Source organism: Sander lucioperca, chromosome 8 (assembly GCF_008315115.2).
Source record: "Sander lucioperca isolate FBNREF2018 chromosome 8, SLUC_FBN_1.2, whole genome shotgun sequence".
Classification (NCBI taxonomy): Eukaryota; Metazoa; Chordata; class Actinopteri; order Perciformes; family Percidae; genus Sander; species Sander lucioperca.
Genome location: NC_050180.1, coordinates 6,034,635 through 6,053,497, shown reverse-complemented (window position 1 = coordinate 6,053,497; position 18,863 = coordinate 6,034,635). Strand labels below are relative to the sequence as shown.

Here is an 18,863-nt window from a genome sequence, read left to right as displayed (position 1 = left end):
GAAACTATAAGAAGAGAGGAGGGGAAAGGAGAGTAAGGAAACGAGAGGAGGGGAAACAAGAGGAAACTAGAGGAAGAGAGGAGGGCAAAGGAGAGTAAGGAAACGAGAGGAGGGGAAACAAGAGGAAACTAGAGGAAGAGAGGAGGGCAAAGGAGAGTAAGGAAACGAGAGGAGGGGAAACAAGAGGAAACTAGAGGAAGAGAGGAGAGGAACGAAGACGAGACGAGAAAATGAGAGAAAATGAGAGGAGAGGAAGGGAGAGGAAACGAGAAAAACGAGAGGAGAGGAAACAAGAGAAGTAAAAAGGAGAGGAGAGGAGAAAAGGCTTACCTTTGGATTAAGTTGGCTGATGTCGTAACGCTTCTCACTGAGGTTGAAGAGCTAAGGAAGAAGTCAAAGTGAACACCATTATTTTAAATTCTTACATTGTATATTGACAGGAAAGAAGAAATGTGTTATTTATAAAACAGGTAGCTAAAATCAAGCAATCTGATTGGTTCATAGCCGTGATATAATAACCATATACAACCGCTATGATTCAAATTCCTTTGCTCGACAAGAAGTATCACTCGGCATCTGAGAAAAAAGCCGTAATATATGCTCTCTTCAAAGCCAAATATATGATTTAAGACTGTTCTCATTGGTCAGTGATCATTCTTGACTCTTACAAAGGTTGTCCTTTGCTGGCTTTGCTAAGGTAGTATAGTAATGAGCAATGCTAGGTTACTACTCTAATAGGCTATATTAATGCTATTAACTCCATTTCTTTTATAAAGCGAAAATGCTGTCTTCCTGCCAGAATCGTCCAGATGTACGCAGGAAAACTGTACCAGGTAGTTGTGGCCGTGTTTGGAGCGCAGCATGGAGGCGACTTCCCGCAGGTTGGCGGCGTAGCTCTGCTCCTCCACGCTGCTGGGGAAGGAGACGGAGATGATCCTCTCTGTGATGTAGATCAGGTCCAACTCGTAGCTCTCCTCCAGGGCCTGCAGCAGACTCGCACTCCTGACACAGAGTGGGTTATTGTGATTAATAATAATACCTTACACTTAATTAATCCTGCAAGGGAAATTACAATGTTTTCACTGTTATTATTACACGCTACACACAGGCCTGAAATATACACATGCTCAGTACCTATACATGCACTAATGGAGAGATGTCAGAGTGGGGAGGCTGCAGCTGTTGATGCCCGGAGCAGTTGGGGGTTCGATGCCTTGCTCAAGAGCACCTTGGCAGTGCCCAGGCAGTGAACTGGCACCTGTCCAGCTACCAGTCCACCACCATACTTTGGTCCGTATGGAGACTTGAACCAGCGATCCTCCGGTTCCCATCCCAACTCCCTACTGACTGAGCTACTGCCACCCTAATTCAATGCAATCCAATTTTATTCATAGTGTCAAATCACCACAGACATTATCTCGGGACACTTGTGTATTCTGGGCCCACTATTAGATTAGATTAGTTGAGATACAATTGATGGATTGTGGGTAACTTTAGCTTTCGCTGTTGGTGTAAGCCATGCTGCAGTAAACACATGCTGTTGGGCTAATAAAGGGTTAATATTCCATCCTAGTCCGGGTTACCATTGTTATATCTGGTGACATGAAACAGTGAAGAATATAACAGTCTAGACCACACACTGTAATTTACAGAGACCCATAAATTCTCTCTCAATTTGTGAACACATCTGACTGCACCTGCTGTTAGAAGTAGTAACATTTCTGCTGCATTGTTCAACTTTCTCACTGCGTCAGTGAAGTTTTGCTCATCTAGTGTGCAATGTCAGTTGATGTGGCCCACTTAATTTACAATAAACCATTCTTCAGTAAGGATTTGCACACACATACAAAATAACATATTCAAATGATGAGTCCAACAGCAATTCTTCATATCAATCAAATCTTCTGCACAAAAACAAAAACAAGGTGGACTGCTGGACTGCAAAAGATAGTGAGGAGGTGGCCGGGTTGGCTCAGTGGGTAGAGCAGGCACACATATACTGAGAGGTTTATGCCTCAAAGCAGAGGTCCAGGGTTTGAATCCGACCGGTGACAATTTCCTGCATGTCTTCCCCCTTTCTCACCTAGCTGTCCTGTCGAATTAAAGGTGGAAAAGCCCAAAAAAATAATCTTTAAAAAGATGGCGAGGAATGTAATACCCAGAAGTAATGCAGCACATGTGATTGCCGCACATGTGCTCGTGTTTATCAGACCAGCTAGTGGGGGATGACTTTAACCACGGCATACCCAGGACAAAAGGCCCAAAGGCCTAAAGTGGGTGTGTCGATGTTTCTCTGTTTTGGAAGTTTCACTAGTTAAAAGTGATGGATGCTCCTTTCTTCAGAAGCCACAGTTTGTGGTCCAGGCAATACGATGACTGTAGTGTTGTTTTAAAAGTGTATAGTAAGTGAATTTTAAATCATCCCAAGTATTATTTTTCAAAAATCTTCTGGTGAAAATGGTTAATACAGATGAAGTCAGTGACTATGTTTACATGCACATAATATTCTGGGTTTTGCCCTTATTCCAATGAAGACAATATTCCGACTAAGCTGTTTACATGTCTAATAATAGTGAATATTCCACTAATATTCCTGCTTACATGCAGCCGTGCAAAATAAGATTTTTGGACCGTGTGAACACAGCCTCCCTCTTTCAATCCTTTAACCAGCTTCCTGAAAAGGTCGGCGTTGCGATGTTCGCGCTGTTTTTGCATTTTGCATGTTTGTACAGTCCATGTTATTACACTGTTTCTATATGTATCTTTGTGTTCTTATATGTATTTTATGTCATTTGAGCCTGCCCTGTCAAAGACTAATTCCTGTCACGCATGACTGACAATAAAGTTTTTCTTATCTCATCTTATCTTATGTTTGTGCATATCCAATGTGGCTGTGTTTCTTCTTCCGACCAAAGACGTGGGATTTTCTTTTAGGCATGCATCTCTACTGCAGCCTTGCAAACTGTTGGCTAGTTGGTTTATAGTTTAACAGCCATAGCAACGCACAGAGCTGACCGTAATCAGTAAACTGCACAAACTGCAGTAAAAACCCCAATTGAGATGCATATTCAGAATGTGCTGTATAAATGTCCAAAGGATGCTTCTAAAACCCAAATAATACCAGCATATCCCACATGTCTTAATCAGAAAATACTGAAAGGTCATATCCAAAGAGTTACTGATTTGGAGTCAAAGCATAACAAGTGGCTGCTTATCTTCATCAATGCAGCAAATTACATTTCAGATTCAGTTGAACACACAACACAACTGTTCTTCTAGACTGAAAGATACACATATCCTAATATGGCAAAGGCAACACACCACATAAATACCATATCCACAATGACATCATTTAAATCCACTGGGGTTGATACTGGCCTCCAAAAGAATAAGCTCTCCTCTCTGTATTAAACACATGCTGTGTTGTTAGATGTTGGCTGTCTCAGAGGGAAAACAGGATGAGGAGAAATTGATTTAACTTGCCAGATTACGAAAATATTACAGCATACCCAGGATTACAGTAGGTGTTCACCTCACAGACCAAACAAAATTATATGGTCATTAATGTTATTTTAAGTCTGCCTCGTCTGGAGTCAAATCAGGTCAAAATGTGCTGGGGGGAAAGGAGGCATGGATGAAAAGAAGGGAAAAAGAACTTGTAAAGGAACTGTTCACCCAAAAAAGTCTTTCACTTACTATTCATTCACCCCATGGCGGAATTCCTTGATTGTTCTATAATTTACAGGCTTCTTATAAGAAATAACAGAGCAGAAATCGCTCCCAAACAAGCATTATGTTTCTGTTACATGTCTCCAGACAGCTAGTTCAGCATAACGTAAGGCTTTGTTGCCAATTGGTTTCATTAAGAGTTCAAAAATCCAACACTCATGTCATTATCCTCTTGATTTGCCTCATGGATTTTGCTTTGGAGAAATGTTTTAGATTTTGTAGCTATGAAAAATGGTGTGTTAAAAGGAATAGTTTGTTTAACACAAAGAAAGGGAATTCATTGCAATTAATTCTCTTTCTCTAACTGGCTCATGGCTGTTCCGACAACTATAACTGCCCACATTGATCTGTCAGATGTGATGTGTGTTTGATGTGACGTAATCATTGTCGCTGCCGCTCCATCTCTGCTGCCTGCCTCCATGTTATGTCTTGTAGGTGCTTTCAATGTGGCCTCTGTGACTATTCTCTTTTCCCTGGTCTCCTTTGTATTGTTTTTACTGCATGAATTGCCGTTTCAAAATCACAACAGACGACGTGGCCGGTGAAATGAAGAGGTTAAGGGAGTGGCGTCTGGACCCTTGGGGCCCAGACTGCAGCATATTTCCCACATTTGTCAGCTGTGAGTAGCCCCGGAGGAAATTGCTCATACGTCTGGGAGAGAAGATCTCTGCAGGTTTATTATAACTGTACTATAACCCTGATCTGTTCTGTACAGTATACTGTACATCTGGACCCACTCAAAACTTGCTTACTGGAAATTATTCATCACTATGTAAAAGAGAGGAAACTGATATGTCACACATGTTCTCTCTCAAGTGCCGCAAACAAACATCTTACTTTGAAATGTTTCCCAAAGTTAAGTGTTCACGATTTGGCAAGACCTTTTCCCCTCTTTCTTAGTATTTCTCCTCTGTTTCCCTCTCCGTTTCTACATATGGATGTCTTTTGGCCTCTGGGTTAATCCGTTAACCGGCTGAGCGCCAACCTGCTTCTCATCAGCTGAAGAGATGAAGCGATTGCACTTTTTTCGGCACATCGCGCTTAAAGAATGACGCGTTATCTCCACACGCTCAATTTCAGCGGTGATCTCATTTTTGCATTTGGACAAACACCAACTGTGAAGCAGGAATGTTTTATCAGGAAACCTGAGACATTAGGCTGTAAAACATCGCACCAGATATTTCTCAGTAATAAAATTGAACAACCAGGACTTCTGTCTCTTCCATATCAAAATATTGGGAGGCCTCCTTGATCCCATACTTCCTGATGGTGAACACCTACAGTTTCTCACGATCTCACGGGTCAATGAGCAGTCTAAAAACTCGGTACTTGGATGGAGTTGATCATCTTTATCAGTCAACAAAGCATAAGACTAAATACTTATTCTTAATGCACAAACACCATTTATTTGTGATTAACTCCATTTGGATACTTAAAGTTGCACTTATCATTGTTTTTGTATTAACAATGGATCTAATGACTATGTGCAAAGTTTGTCTCATGTAATGACAAACCCGTATGGAATTTTCACCCAACCATCAGAAGGGGGGGGTCAACCTTGTTTACAACAACAGTAGAGCAAAAAACTTATGGCCCAGCATCAAGCGGGACACAGACAAAGTTAGCGACTAGCTAGTCGCACATTGCCAGACCTTGTGGCTAGTCCACACAGCATTACTGGTTAGGAGAAGAACGTGTTCTGGTTTATTGCCATTTCTTTAAACCAATCACAATCGTCTTGGGCGGCGTTAAGCACCGGACGGAGCCACGATGCCGCTGCAAAATAGCCTAGGGAAGGAACTTGTTTTGGTGGAACATGTACGTTGAAAAGTTGTTTTAGACGTGCAACAGAAAACTCAGATTGGACAGATAGTCTAGCTAGCTGTCTGGATTTACCCTGCAGAGATCTGAGGAGCAGTTAACCATAGTCCTCAGAAATCCAACGGGGTTTAAAATTCCAACACAAAGAAAGCGGAAGGTATCTGGCCAAAAAGAAGGACACATATGGCGGAATTTCCAGCGGCACTGGAAAAATTCCCGGAAGTGGAACATCAACGATATAGACTAGCTTACTTCCCCTTAAGAGTCATTGGAGTGATGGTGGAGAACAAAATAGAGCTAAAAGAGTGAATGAGGGACTCACATTTGTTAGGTGGCCAGAAACAGGCTTTTTTTCTTTCTTCTTTTTTTAAATCTTAGCCATAAAAAGTTCATACAGTGATAAAATGTCAGTGTTGTGTTTACCACACTGCTCTGTCCAGAAAAAAAAAAATCAAAAATCAAAAAATTCCAATTGAAAACGTTCGTCTAGCCAAACACTATTAGATTGTATTAGAATTATAGGCCTGCCATTTTAGTGGCTATGAAGTTTAACCACGAAGATGTACCTATATGACATGTACTATAACTTTATAAATTTAGAAAATGTATTCTTCTTTTTTTTAAAGCTCTTAACATTACTGGTTATTCCCAAGAACTATACCAATCATTGTACCATTTTTATGTAAAAAGCCGCTTTAAAGAAACATGCCAACTTATTGGGACTTTGTCTTATTCACCATATCCCCCAGAGTTAGATAAGTCCATACATACCCTTCTCATCTCCGTGCGTGTCATAACTCTGTCTCACGCCCACACCGCTAGCCTAGCTTAGCCCAGATCCTGGAGGTAACCGGCTCCATCTAGCCTACTGCTCCCAATAAGTGACAAAATAACGCCAACATTTTCCTATTTACATGTCCTGTTTACAAATAACAACATCACATGAGACACAGCCATCTTCTAACCGTATACATACTGGGAACTATATTCTCAGAAGGCGAAGCACTGCCACTTCTGCTACTTTGGCGGAGTGATTTGCTTGCAGCACCTGAGAAGCCCTGTGGTGAGGAGCAGAGAGTAACCGGCAATTTCCACTGCATGTGGAATGTCTGCGGACCGGCTGCGTGCTCCGCCGTCCGTCAATACCCACCAGGTCCGGATTTGTTGCGACACGGCTGCGGCCATGACTGACAGCTGTAGTCACGAGGACCCACAATATCTCGCAAATTCACGTAGAATAGAACCACAAAACCAACAACAGTTTGTTTCCATCCAGAGTGCTGTAGAGGGGAAACTACTCTGTACTGTGTTTTCAAGGTGTAGTGCAGGGAAATATGATCCGCCGTGAACACGGTGTATTTTACTTTGAAAATTAACCGGATTTTTATTTTGTTTCTGTGCTCGACTTCCTGTCCCGCACTATCTGCCGTGGGCTGAATTACTACGGAGCTCTCCGGCGTCCGGCAAAAATAGAAGCTCTGCGTATCTGCTCCGGAGGGCTGGGACCGCCGGAGCTGGGACGGAGTAGGGACGCAGACGTTCCGCAGTCAGTGGAAATACACACATTGACTTTAATGGAAACCTAATGACTCCGTCGACGTTCCGGAGATGTTCTGCAGACGTTCCGCATCCAGTGGAAATTGCCGGTAACAATGGTGCTTTTCAGGTGTTGCGCTAATCACTCACAAGTTGCAGTGCTTCACCTTCTGAGAATATAGTTCCCAGTTTGTATACGGTTAGAAGATGGCTGTGTATGGACTTATCTAACTCTGGCGGATACAGTGAATAAGCTAAAGTCCCAATAAGTCGGCGTGTTCCTTTAACTTCTATTCGTTCTATACTTAACTGAGACATGGCTGTGTCTTAATGTCTTAATGTAACCTTTCAACTAACATGGTTTATTAGTTCGGAGATGTATTTTAGAGGTGAGATGTAGTAACCTCTGAGCTCTTCCACTGTACAAACAGAACATCTGATTGTTCTCGCAATGTTTCTAAATGTGCACATTCATTTGAAAGAACACTGTAAGAATGGCCTGCACTACAGTTCAGAATGTTGGGACTACAACTGTCAGCTCACCTGTCAAAATGGATGTCTCTGAAGCTTTTTATAGTTGTGTTTGGCTATGAATTACATCGTTAACTGTGGTGAATTCATGTACAACCAGAAGTCATAAACTAATTTATTTTTTTTAAACTGGGTGTCTACAGTATGTTTACAACTTAATTAATCTTTGACTTGAATCACATATTTTGTGTGGTGGATGAGGGCGTGTAATCTGTGTATCAGCTGTGTAGCATTGTGCAGCACAACCCTCCATACAGATCAAAAACTTCATCAGAATGTAAAAAAGCCTGTCTGGACCCACTAGTTTTATTGGAGAGCCATCGCATAACATAAGAGCCAACCGACATACGGCTGTGCCGTTACGCACTTTTATCTTTCCTTTATATGGATAGAAAATGGCTCTAATCAGAGACTCTGTATGGGCTGTTAACAGTGGTGGAAGAAGTATTCAGATTCTTTACTTAAGTAAGTAAAAGTACTAATACCACACTGTAAAAACACTCAGTTACAAGTGAAAGTCCTGCATTGAAAATGTTTCTTAAATAAAGGTATGCAAGTATCATCAGAAAATGTACTTAAAGTATTAAAAGTAAAAGTACTCAATGCAGAAAAATCCTCACATTTTAGAAACTGGAAACGATCCAAACTGTTCTGTCAATCAACTAAGTGTTTAATCGGCTAATCATTTCAGATAGAATTGTAGGCCTGTATATTGTTGGGTAGCTTAATTTATAATAAAACATTGTATTTTATAAACTAAATGTGTTTTGTGAGCAAAAATCTTAATTTATAAAGTAACTAGTAACTAAAGCTGTCAGATTAATGTAGTGGAGTAAAAAATACAATATTTCTCTCTGACATGTAGTGGGGTAGTAGTAGAAAGTGGCATGAAAAGAAAAGACTCAAGTAAAGTACAAGTACCTCAAAATGTATACTATAGTACAGTACTTGAACAAATGTACTTAGTTACAGTCCACCACTGGCTGATGATATATCAGATGTTGAACTGTTTTTAGAACTGTTTGACTTGCTGTGAGGGCATCAAACTGTCACTCAAGCTTAGTACCGCACTTCAGCACGAACTGTTGTGGTGTCGAGTTTTACAGATTAATTACACAACTGGCAGCACGTGGGACTCCCCCAGGGCCGAGGTGAGAGGGGCAGACACCAAATATCTTTGTGTCCAACAAAACAGTGTGAAGTCCGGTTCAATGGCAGGGCATGTTGCTTCTCTAATCCCCCTGGTCGAACCGGCAAATATCATATTACAATTGAAACTTTTCATTTCAAATGCTTCATAACTCAGAGTTGAATGTGATAGAGGATGGATAAGGTTGTGCTTTAAATTTGTTTTACCTCCTTCGTTATCTTTTTGTCCTTTTGGAGAAAACAGTGGAGATAAACTCCTTAAATAATAATTCAACAAATAGAGTCCAATAAGCCAAATGAAGCCTTTTATGGGAAACTTGCATCTCAAAGAGAAGAATAGAGTTCCTACCTCGATGGTCTGCGCCGTGACTCCATGCTCTTTGAAGATTTTGTCGAGCCCTGCAAAACACAAAGACAAACTTTAAACTGGAGCTTTATTATAGGCCTATGCATATAATCTTGATACTTGCAGTAATGCTTAGAAAAATATAAATACAGTAAAAAGACATCCAAATATACTATTTGTCCAACAACAGAGCTGGTCTGAAAGCACCATAAAATCAATCATTTTGCTCTGCGCCATTTCCAACAGTTCTTGGTCTGCTTCACGTTACGACGTGACTTCCATATAGACCGAATCACTGTGACGTCGCGCTAACACAAAAATCACTTCCGGGTAGAGAAATGGCCGTTGATTTGAATTGCGGGGATGTAAAATCAGCAAACTTGTTTATTTCCAGCCGTAACTGTAACTGTTTAAAGATATACAGTTAATCAAGAAGGTCCGACCTATCTGACGCCACTGTTGCTGCTGCAAAATAGCCTCGGAAAGGAATTTGTTTTGGTGGAACGTGTACTGTACGTTCAAAAGTAGTTTTAGTCGTGCAACAGAAAACTCAGATTGGACAGATAGTCTAGCTAGCTGTCTGGATTTACCCTGCAGAGATCTGAGGAGCAGTTAACCATAAATCCACCGGAGTTTAGAATTACAACACAAAAGCGGAAGGTGACGGGACATCCGGCGGAATTTCCAACGGCACCGGAACAATCCCGAAAGTGGAACGCTGTGGATATATAGACTATCGCCGGTCGGACTGACTGCTGGTTTTGGGTGGTGTCATTTTCTTAAGTCTGTGGCCCAACAGGTAAATTAGCTCTCCAACCTAGTGTTAGTGAAAGTGTTGACATATGAAAGCATCAAACATGCATTTTAGATGAAGGAGAATGAGAAGGAGATGAGAGTATATCCAGGTGTTCCTCGCCCCCATTTGCTCAGCGCCATTAAACTGTATGTACAAGATGCAGGAGTTTTCTAGACGCAAGTTATTGGAAACAAACATTGTGATTGGGTCTATAGTATCATAAAGTCCATGATGTTACACATAGTTCCATTGATTGTGGATGTACCTGCTTGTGATCTGTGATTTTATTGTTTATAAAGCAGGGCAGTTCAGATAAATGTTGCAATAAATAAACAGACATTAAAGTGTACTCAGTTCTGCTGCTGTCAGTATTTTGCTAAAATAGTCGACAACAATTTGCTTGTTGAATTTAAAACAAATGAAAGGAAATTATTTCCGACATTCTTTTATTGAAAATTGAATTCAATATAAAAGGCACTACTGAAAAAAGTGACCGTTACATTATAAAGTGCAGTTTTTTACTGATATTGTCTTTCAACTAACACAAAAAAATCTCTGAGTGTCTTTCGTGATATGTCGCAGTCTTTCACAATGTGTTTATTGCGCCAGTTGATATTGCGATGACGATTAAAAAAACGATATGTTGTGCAGCCTTATTTTACCCATTGTACACAAAGCGCACCATGTGATGGACGAAGCAAAGCAGAGGCAGCGAGGCCTTGCAGAGGAAGTGTGGCTGAAGGAGATTGACTGTGTTTGGCTTCACTATGCCTGGTCTGCCTCGCCTCCCCCTTCAAAGCAGCTCCAGCAGGGGGTCAAAGGCCATGTGGGCCTGTTCACTCCCCTGTGGTGTTTGGGTCACATGTACACAGGAGGGGGCTGTTATCCATCACCATCCATTAGATCAGAGCGGCTGGCTGAGCATCGGTGTCAAGAGCTCCGCTCGCCTCCGTGGACCAGTTTCAGCCTAGTCTGCTCTGCTAACGCCTGCCTGGCTCTCAGCGCACGCAGTTCAAACTAACTGAGACGACGTCCAGAGGTGCACTGTAACTAAGTACATTTACTCAAGTACTGTACTTTAGTAGACATTTGAGGTATTTGTACTTTACTTGAGTCTTTTCTTTTCATGCCACTTTCTACTTCTACTCTGCTACATATCAGAGAGAAATATTGTACTTTTTACTCCACTACATTAATCTGACAGCTTTAGTTACTAGTTACTTTACATATTAAGATTTTTACACACAAAACACATGTAGTTTATAAGATATGATGTTTTATTATTAATGACACTACCCAACAATATAACGGCCTACAAGTCCAGCTGAAATGATTAGACCATTAAACACACAACTGTTTGGATCGTTTCCAGTTTCTAAAATGTGAGCATTGAGTATAGGGCTGCACGATATGAGGAAAACATGCAATATGCGATTACGTTGTTGAATATTGCGATAACAATATTACTTGCGATACATAAACAGTGTACTTCAAGTTAGTCAGTTCAGTTTAAGTATTCTGCTTAAGTACAACAAATTGCTTGTTGAATTTAAAACAAATGAAAGGAAATAATTTCCAACGTTCTTTTATTGAACTATCAATCATCAACCCTTCAATATCGCTGCTTGTGATAATTGATTATCTCTATATCGCCCAGCTCTAGCTCGAAGACTTTTCGTCTCTCATCTGAGAGACTTTTTCACTTCCGACTGAACAGTAGGAAAAACCCAGCTATTAAACATATATGGAGTCGTTGATGATGGATACCAATTTGTTTGTTGTAACGACAGTGGTTATGGTCGTTGGAGGCAGCCGGGCTTCTTCTCTGATAGGTAAAAAAGCTTGTGCTATTGACTCGGATGAATTGGTGATTGAAGAAATAATTTATTATCGTAATTACAATTTTTTCCTTTTCTTTTTTGGTCTTATCTCTCTCTCCTTTGTCTGTAAAATGAACTGTTAACTGACCTATCTATTTCTGTTTGTTGTATCATTTGGGAAATGTGCTGGTAAAAAGATAGGTTTGTCTTCATTCCGTTCCTTTATGATCAGGGATATGTAATATGTGATATAGCAAATCATTTATGGTTCGATTATAAAGCTTGTCTGTTTGTTTCCATGAGTGGAATAAAAACAATGAAATTGAAGATTGAAGAAAAGAGAAGTCAAATAAAAGAAAACAGGGAGGACTGTCTAACGTTTGACATTGCATTAATGCAATTTGTAAGTTGGGCTACAGGGAAACTATTTTAATATTTGGTGGGCTAGTCCTATCTAGCCCCGGTGTAGCACTAACTATGTCCTGGGGAAACAAAGTCAGACCCCTGTAGTTACAAGGAAGTTTGGTTGACTTTGTCTTGTTTTAACATGAGATTTTCTTGAAGAAAAAAAAAATTGATTTTTAAAAAGGCAAGATCTCCCAATATTACAGTTATTGGTTGAATTTGTGTTCAAATTCTTGGAAGGACTGAATAAATACTCATACGGGCACAAACGCAGACATAATCAAATCAGACGATACAGTGTTTGCCAATGTTCTTTTCTGTCCCAGCAAATCCACTTATCTCTCTCAACAACTTCCGTGCACCAGAATTCCTTTTCAACATCTTACATCCAAAGTATTCACACGAGTCTGTGGCTCGACTGAGGCGACACAAAGCAAATCCCCCACTTTCTGTCTGTGCTTCGGCCTAAACGTTTCAGTATGTTGCCAGGGGCTATAAAGTGCAGAGTCGCCAGAGGAGGACAGAGACGAATGAGTGAGAAATGGCCTAAAAGAGGGTTCAAAGACAGACGCAGGCGCTTGTGTTGAGTGGAGCTGTGAGAGTTATTGTGCCTGAAAGTCAGGGAAAAGCCCAAGGTGAGGTGATCAGAACACCCTCACGTTGTTTTTTGATGACAAGAAAACCATGTCCGAGAAATCCCGTTAGTTGGACGCCAACACGCATTACATGATGGCACCACTTCAACCAGCATGCAAACTCGTTTCTTAATTAGAGACTGGCACAGAATTTTGAGGACATGGTGTTTATAGTGTGCTGCAAAGATGGCAGCTGATTCATAGATTTTGCTTTAAATTAGTCTGAATTGGTGTGCGGAGCATTTTATGAGCCACGATAATTTATGTTAAAGTGCAACCATCTGGGTGAATAAAAGTCTCGCAGTGAAGCAACGGTCAGTAATAAGACAATAATTGTTTCTGTGGTCACACTGATGTTCTTGTCAGTGAAAAGCTGAAAGACATCGTGATGATCAAGTGCCGTGACTCTATGAATGGGGTGTACTGTGCATCCATAAATAGCACTGAATCCATTTTCTAAATCCTAGGTGCAAGATTTCAAGTAGAAGACACAAGCGACTGAACATCACACAATCCGCACGCTAAATCCTGTTACTCTCCCTCGAGAAGTTGTATTGGGAAGGAGAGATGGGGAAGTGGGTGGGTGTGGGGGGGGGGGGGGGGTTGAGGTAGCGGGTGAGGAGGAGGAGGAGGAGGTGGGAACTGGAGTGGGGGGTCCAGCAGGCCTGTTTCCAGATTAAAACCATCTGTGGAGGTTGACTTTACAAGCAGGCCATTCAAATTAACCATCTGAGAAAGAGCAAAGAGGGAGGGAGGGAGGTAGGGAGGGAGGGAGGAAGGGAGGGAGGGCGAAAGACATTGGGGGCTGGTAAAAGTCCGCGAAGGAGACGAGAGAAACTGTTCTAAAACAAAGAGAAAAAAAAAAACAAGCAATGAGGGAGCGGACAAGAAAAGTTCAAGCTACAGGATCCGTGTTGACTAAATCCATCCATCCATCCATCCATCTATCCATCCGCCCCTCCACCGCGTCCTACCTTCCTGAAAAGGTAGCCCGTACTCCATCGCCATGCCCCCCTCAGAGAGGAGAGCCGCCTTCTCAGAGACCCTCCTCGGTCCATCGCCCTCTGCCTCTCACTGCTTTCTGTCCACCAGTGAAGTTTCCTCTGTGAAACCTCTCCCTTTTCTCTCACAGCGGAGGGAAGAAGGGGAAAAAAAAAAAAAAAACCCAAGGTCTCTATTTTGGGCAGTTGCTTGCAGCGGGCCACTGCATGCTCCGGCTCAGACCATACTCCTCCACAACACTGCTCGTCTCTTCCTTCTTTCTGTCCGCTCTGTCTTCTCCCTTCCTTTCTCTCCCCCTCTGCCTTGTGTGTTGGCCACCCTCCCCCCTCCCACTTATTCTCCCATCACGTTATCTCTCACCCCTCATATTCAACTTTTCCCTCCCTCTCCTCTCTCCCTCTTTCTCATCTGTGTACGGATCTAAATTGTGACTGCTAACCCTTCCTGTCTCTTTAGAAAAACATGCAGGGTCTGATGCATGTTTTTACACACACACACATACATGTAAATGTGTGTATTCAACTGTGAAATCTTTTTCTGATGTTAAGACAGTTGTGTCTTTTGCACAGGTCAATTTGTTTTTACAAACAACCATGCACTTGAATGCTGTTTTTCTTAAGTATATGATGGTAGTATCATATAAAAGTATTATAAGTATTCCAAACTTCCCTCTATTTCCTGTCATTTTCTCACCTTTCCCCCACAAATACAAGAGGAAGAAACATCTCTAAAAAATCTCTCGAGGAAAGAAATTGGCACTTTTTGAAATAGTACAGTTTAATTTTAAATACAGTAAGTTCAAAATCTAATGAAAGGAGTCGACAAAGAAGCAAAGAGGCAGAAGAGCACCGAACCCACCGAAATAGGAAGCGATCCGGCGAAGCGAGAGAAGCTCATGTAGTCATAAGACAAATGTTTTGTATGCTCCGAGGCGATGAAATGCGGGTAAACATCTCCCAGACATCACAGTGCAACCACACAGCAAATGCCCATGACCAGACAGGAGCAGCTGCACTCGCACACAGACATGCACTCATGCATATACACTCCCAACACATGCATACTATACACAGTTAAAACACAAACTCATTCAATCACACACACACACACACACACACACACACACACACAAACTTATAATCACTGTGTGTTGCAGGCTCTGCCCTCAGTTAAGGTGCAGACCAAATTATGACCTGAGAGGGAAAACTCCTGAGACGTGCAAAACACCATCTGATTTGAAGTTCCTGCATGACAGAGACAGAGAAGATTGTGCTCTTCTGTACTACAAGAGGTGGAGGAAGTATTCAGATCCTTTACTTTAGTACTACTAAAGTACTAATACCACACTGTAAAAATACTCAGTTACTTAGTTAAAGTCCTGCATTGAAAATGTTACTTACGGTAAGTTAAAGTATGTAAGTATCATCAGGAAAATGTATTTAAAGTATTAAAAGTAAAAGTACTCAATGCAGAAAAATCCTCCCATTTTAGAAACTGGAAACGATCCTAACTGTTGTGTGTTTAATGGTCGAATCATTTCAGCTGGACTTGTAGGCCGTTATATTGTTGGCTAGTTTTAATTCATAATAAAACATCATATTTTATAAACTACATGTGTTTTGTGTGCAAAAATCTTAATTTGTAAAGTAACTAGTAACTAAAGCTGTAACAGATGAATGTAGTGGAGTAAAAAGTACAATATTTCTCTCTGACATGTAGCGGAGTAGAAGTAGAAAGTGGCATGAAAGGAAAAGACTCAAGTAAAGTACAAGTACCTCAACATTTGGACTGAAGTACAGTACTAGAGTAAATGTACTTAGTTACTGCACATTCCACCACTGTGTACTACACTGTATGAGAAAACCGAAGAATACGCCAATAACAGCAGGCCCACACACACACACACACACACACACACACACACACACACACACACACACACACACACACACACACACACAGAGGCACACTGGTGCATTTGTGTTTATTTTGGTCTTTGTGGAGAAAGTGGGCACATGGCTTTGGGTGGTAACTCTAAATCGGTTACTTGATCCTTCCTTTCCCAGACAAAATACAACTCGCAGGAAGTTGTGTCATTGACGACGAGTGCTCAGTGAGTCCAAGGCAAACATGTACGCTCCTCCATCCTCCCAGGCAGCGCGGCAATGGTTATGTTTAGGGTTAAGGTTTGGGTTAGCTGCCTGGAAGGTGCCGTTGGAGGCAAAAAACGCCATCGAGCCAATCTTTCCCTAACCTGCACCATACTGTTGTTGCCATGCGCAGAAACTGTAAGAAGTAAGCATTTTTAAAATGTTGGCATTGTATGTAATCAACCAATATGTCAAATATCTTGAATGGTAGATATGTGTATCATTTTGTCAAATTCGGGTACAAGAAGAACAAAAAGAAATCTCATTACATTACACTGACAAATCTTCCTGCTCACAAATCAGCAGTTAATTACCTGTGTAAACAGGTCAAGGAAAAGGTCTAAAATGGAACAGAATCAGCAGCCTGGCTTGAGTCCCAGCACAGAAATCTCCTGATTGTCTAGTTTTAACACTTGAGTTCCAGTGGTACAATTTGATAAATTGGTCATCATTTAGTAAAAAAAAAATAAATAAATAAATAAAAAAAGCTGGCACTTTGTCTTTGATGTGAACATCGGATGTGTATTTTTTTCTGGAAATGTCACAAGTTGGGCAGTAAATTGGATTTGTACTATTCCAAGGCCAGTCCAAACTGCCAACAGTAAACAAAGAGTACTTCCTGTGGACACTCATACTTCAGACTCCGTAGTGGACTAAGTATACACCTGGAGTTGGTCTTAAGCATTTAATTGAGAAAGGTTTCAGCTGTTTTAAGGAGTATTTACTGTAAAAGAAGTGCAGCTGTAATTCCCGCCAGCTGGAACGCCTCTCTCCGCTCTTAACAAATACCTCTCCTACATCAAACACTGTACATCATCTGTCTGCCAGTGTCATACATAGGGGCAGATTAATCTGCTCTTTCACTTCAGTAATCTAAGCAAAAGAGATGGCTGGACCAGAGAAAACAACAGAGAGAGAGAGAGAGAGAGAGAGAGAGGGAGAGAGGGAGAGAGAGAGAGAGAGAGAGAGAGAGAGAGAGGTCACGTAAGTTGAAACTCACCATGGTGTCTACATGTTTGAGAGGGAGGTCACTGCTCGGTGCCTGATCAGAGAAGAGACAAAAACAGAGAGAAACAGAAGGGGAGATCAATACCTGCAACAATCCATACCTCGCAAACTCTTATTATGTTATGTTGTTTTAAGAGTGGGGGAAAGAAAATCGTAAAACATATGTTTGTGATTTTCTTTGGTAATGTAAATAGATTATTTCCCCCAGAATTGATATTCATTTTTTTTCCCCACTGATTCACCTGAATATGTTCTGTTTATACGGTACTACTTATGCAACTACATTATATCCGTTTCCAGCAAAACAGAGCGAAAGCAGAAAAATGCAGAAAATCCATGTTATGTTCTTCTTTACACATGAAATAAATGTCAGACTGACTGACTGACTGACTGACTGACTGACATGTGATGTGCATTCTTCTTAGAAAACAATTAGCTTTTAGAAGTGCATTATTCAACTTTTGTTTTTGTTAAAAAAGGAAAAGAAAATCACAATACTCTATTCTATGGAATCGCAATACTTCTAGAATGGCCATTAATGAAAACCGCAATACAAATACTACAAATACAAATCAGCACCCATGTATCGTGAAAGAATTGAAGCGGGAAGAAAGGCATATCGTCCCGGCCCTATGTTGTGCCATGTCACATCATCTCCTCTCATGCTGTGTGGAAGATACGCTCAGCGCCATTCTTTGCCCTAATGTGGCCTGGAGCAGAGTGGTGCTCCACCTTGAATGCGTGGGACCATCTATAATCCCTCGGTGCAAATATTTACACAAAGAGACAAGTCTGCTTCCATTAGCCAAGACCAGAGAGTCCATCCGTGGAACTCTCATTTTCAACGCCATATACAGCTATGGACATAGACAGAGAGAGAGAGATACAACTATGGACAGAGAGAGAGAGAGAGAGAGAGAGAGAGAGAGAGAGATACAGCTGGACAGAAAGAGAGAGAGAGAGAGATACAGCTATGGACAGAGAGAGAGAGAGAGAGAGAGAGAGATACAGCTATGGACAGAGAGAGAGAGAGAGAGAGAGAGAGAGAGAGAGAGAGAGAGAGAGAGAGAGAGAGAGAGAGAGAGAGATACAGCTATGGACAGAGAGCGAGAGAGAGAGAGAGAGAGAGAGAGAGAGAGAGAGAGAGAGAGAGAGAGATACAGCTATGGACAGGGAGAGAGAGAGAGAGAGAGAGAGAGAGAGAGAGTGAGTGAGAGATACAGCTATGGACAGAGAGAGAGAGAAAGAGTTTTTAGAGAGTTCTTCTGTTCTTATGCTTTGGCAACACAGATGTATTGATTTTATCATGTCAATAAAGCAAACTGAAATTGAAAATTGAGAGAGAGAGAGAGGGAGAGAGAAAGAGAGAGAGAGCGAGAAAGAGAGAGAGAGGAACAGGCCAACAGAGACAGAAGGGGAGAGAGAAATAGGGGACAGAGAGAAAAGTGGATGGATGTCTAGGCAGGGCCGGCGGGGGGTATAGCGGGAGAGAGATGGGGGTAAAGAGAGAGGTTCATGGCAGAGAGCAGAAGAAGAAAACATCAGAGCGATCCATGATGTCATGAGCTTGGTAGTCTGGGGCTTCGCTAGCCCCAGACTACCACACACGCACACGTTACTTATATCCATTCAAATCCAGTCTAGGCCTGTCTTGAAACTATCAGTCATATCTATATGTAGCAAAGAGGACAGTAAGTAAATGACTCGTGGCACTTTTCATTGCAGCAAAATTGCAGATGTTGTACATGGTCTCCAACAAATGAGTGCACCCTGAATGCAGCCAGGATGGATGTACAGTTGGAGTTTGATCTATTGGATCCCTGTCTCTGTAGATCTTCCTGGTATGGAGTAGAGCAGAGATCTTCAACAGGGGGTCCGGGACCCCTAGGGGGACCCAGTCCTCAACGCAGCGGCTGCAGGTTCAATTCCGACCTG

The 18,863-nt window shown here is 41.5% G+C and overlaps 1 protein-coding gene across 14 annotated transcripts in view; it reads right to left on the bottom strand.

Annotated features, from left to right (window-relative positions):
• The window catches only part of tns1b (tensin 1b), a 237,720-nt gene that overhangs the window by 71,543 nt on the left and 147,314 nt on the right, over window positions 1-18,863 (bottom strand). For 13 of the 14 annotated variants that reach the window (XM_036004705.1, XM_036004706.1, XM_036004708.1 and 10 more), the window contains 4 exons: window positions 16,921-16,962; window positions 9,116-9,165; window positions 831-1,002; window positions 331-381 (listed from right to left, as the gene is read on the bottom strand). In XM_036004705.1, the coding sequence (XP_035860598.1) occupies window positions 331-381; window positions 831-1,002; window positions 9,116-9,165; window positions 16,921-16,962 (315 nt within the window). Of the gene's footprint in view, window positions 1-330; window positions 382-830; window positions 1,003-9,115; window positions 9,166-13,742; window positions 14,016-16,920; window positions 16,963-18,863 lie in introns of those variants that run through there. The other variant, XM_036004710.1, reaches the window with a different exon arrangement.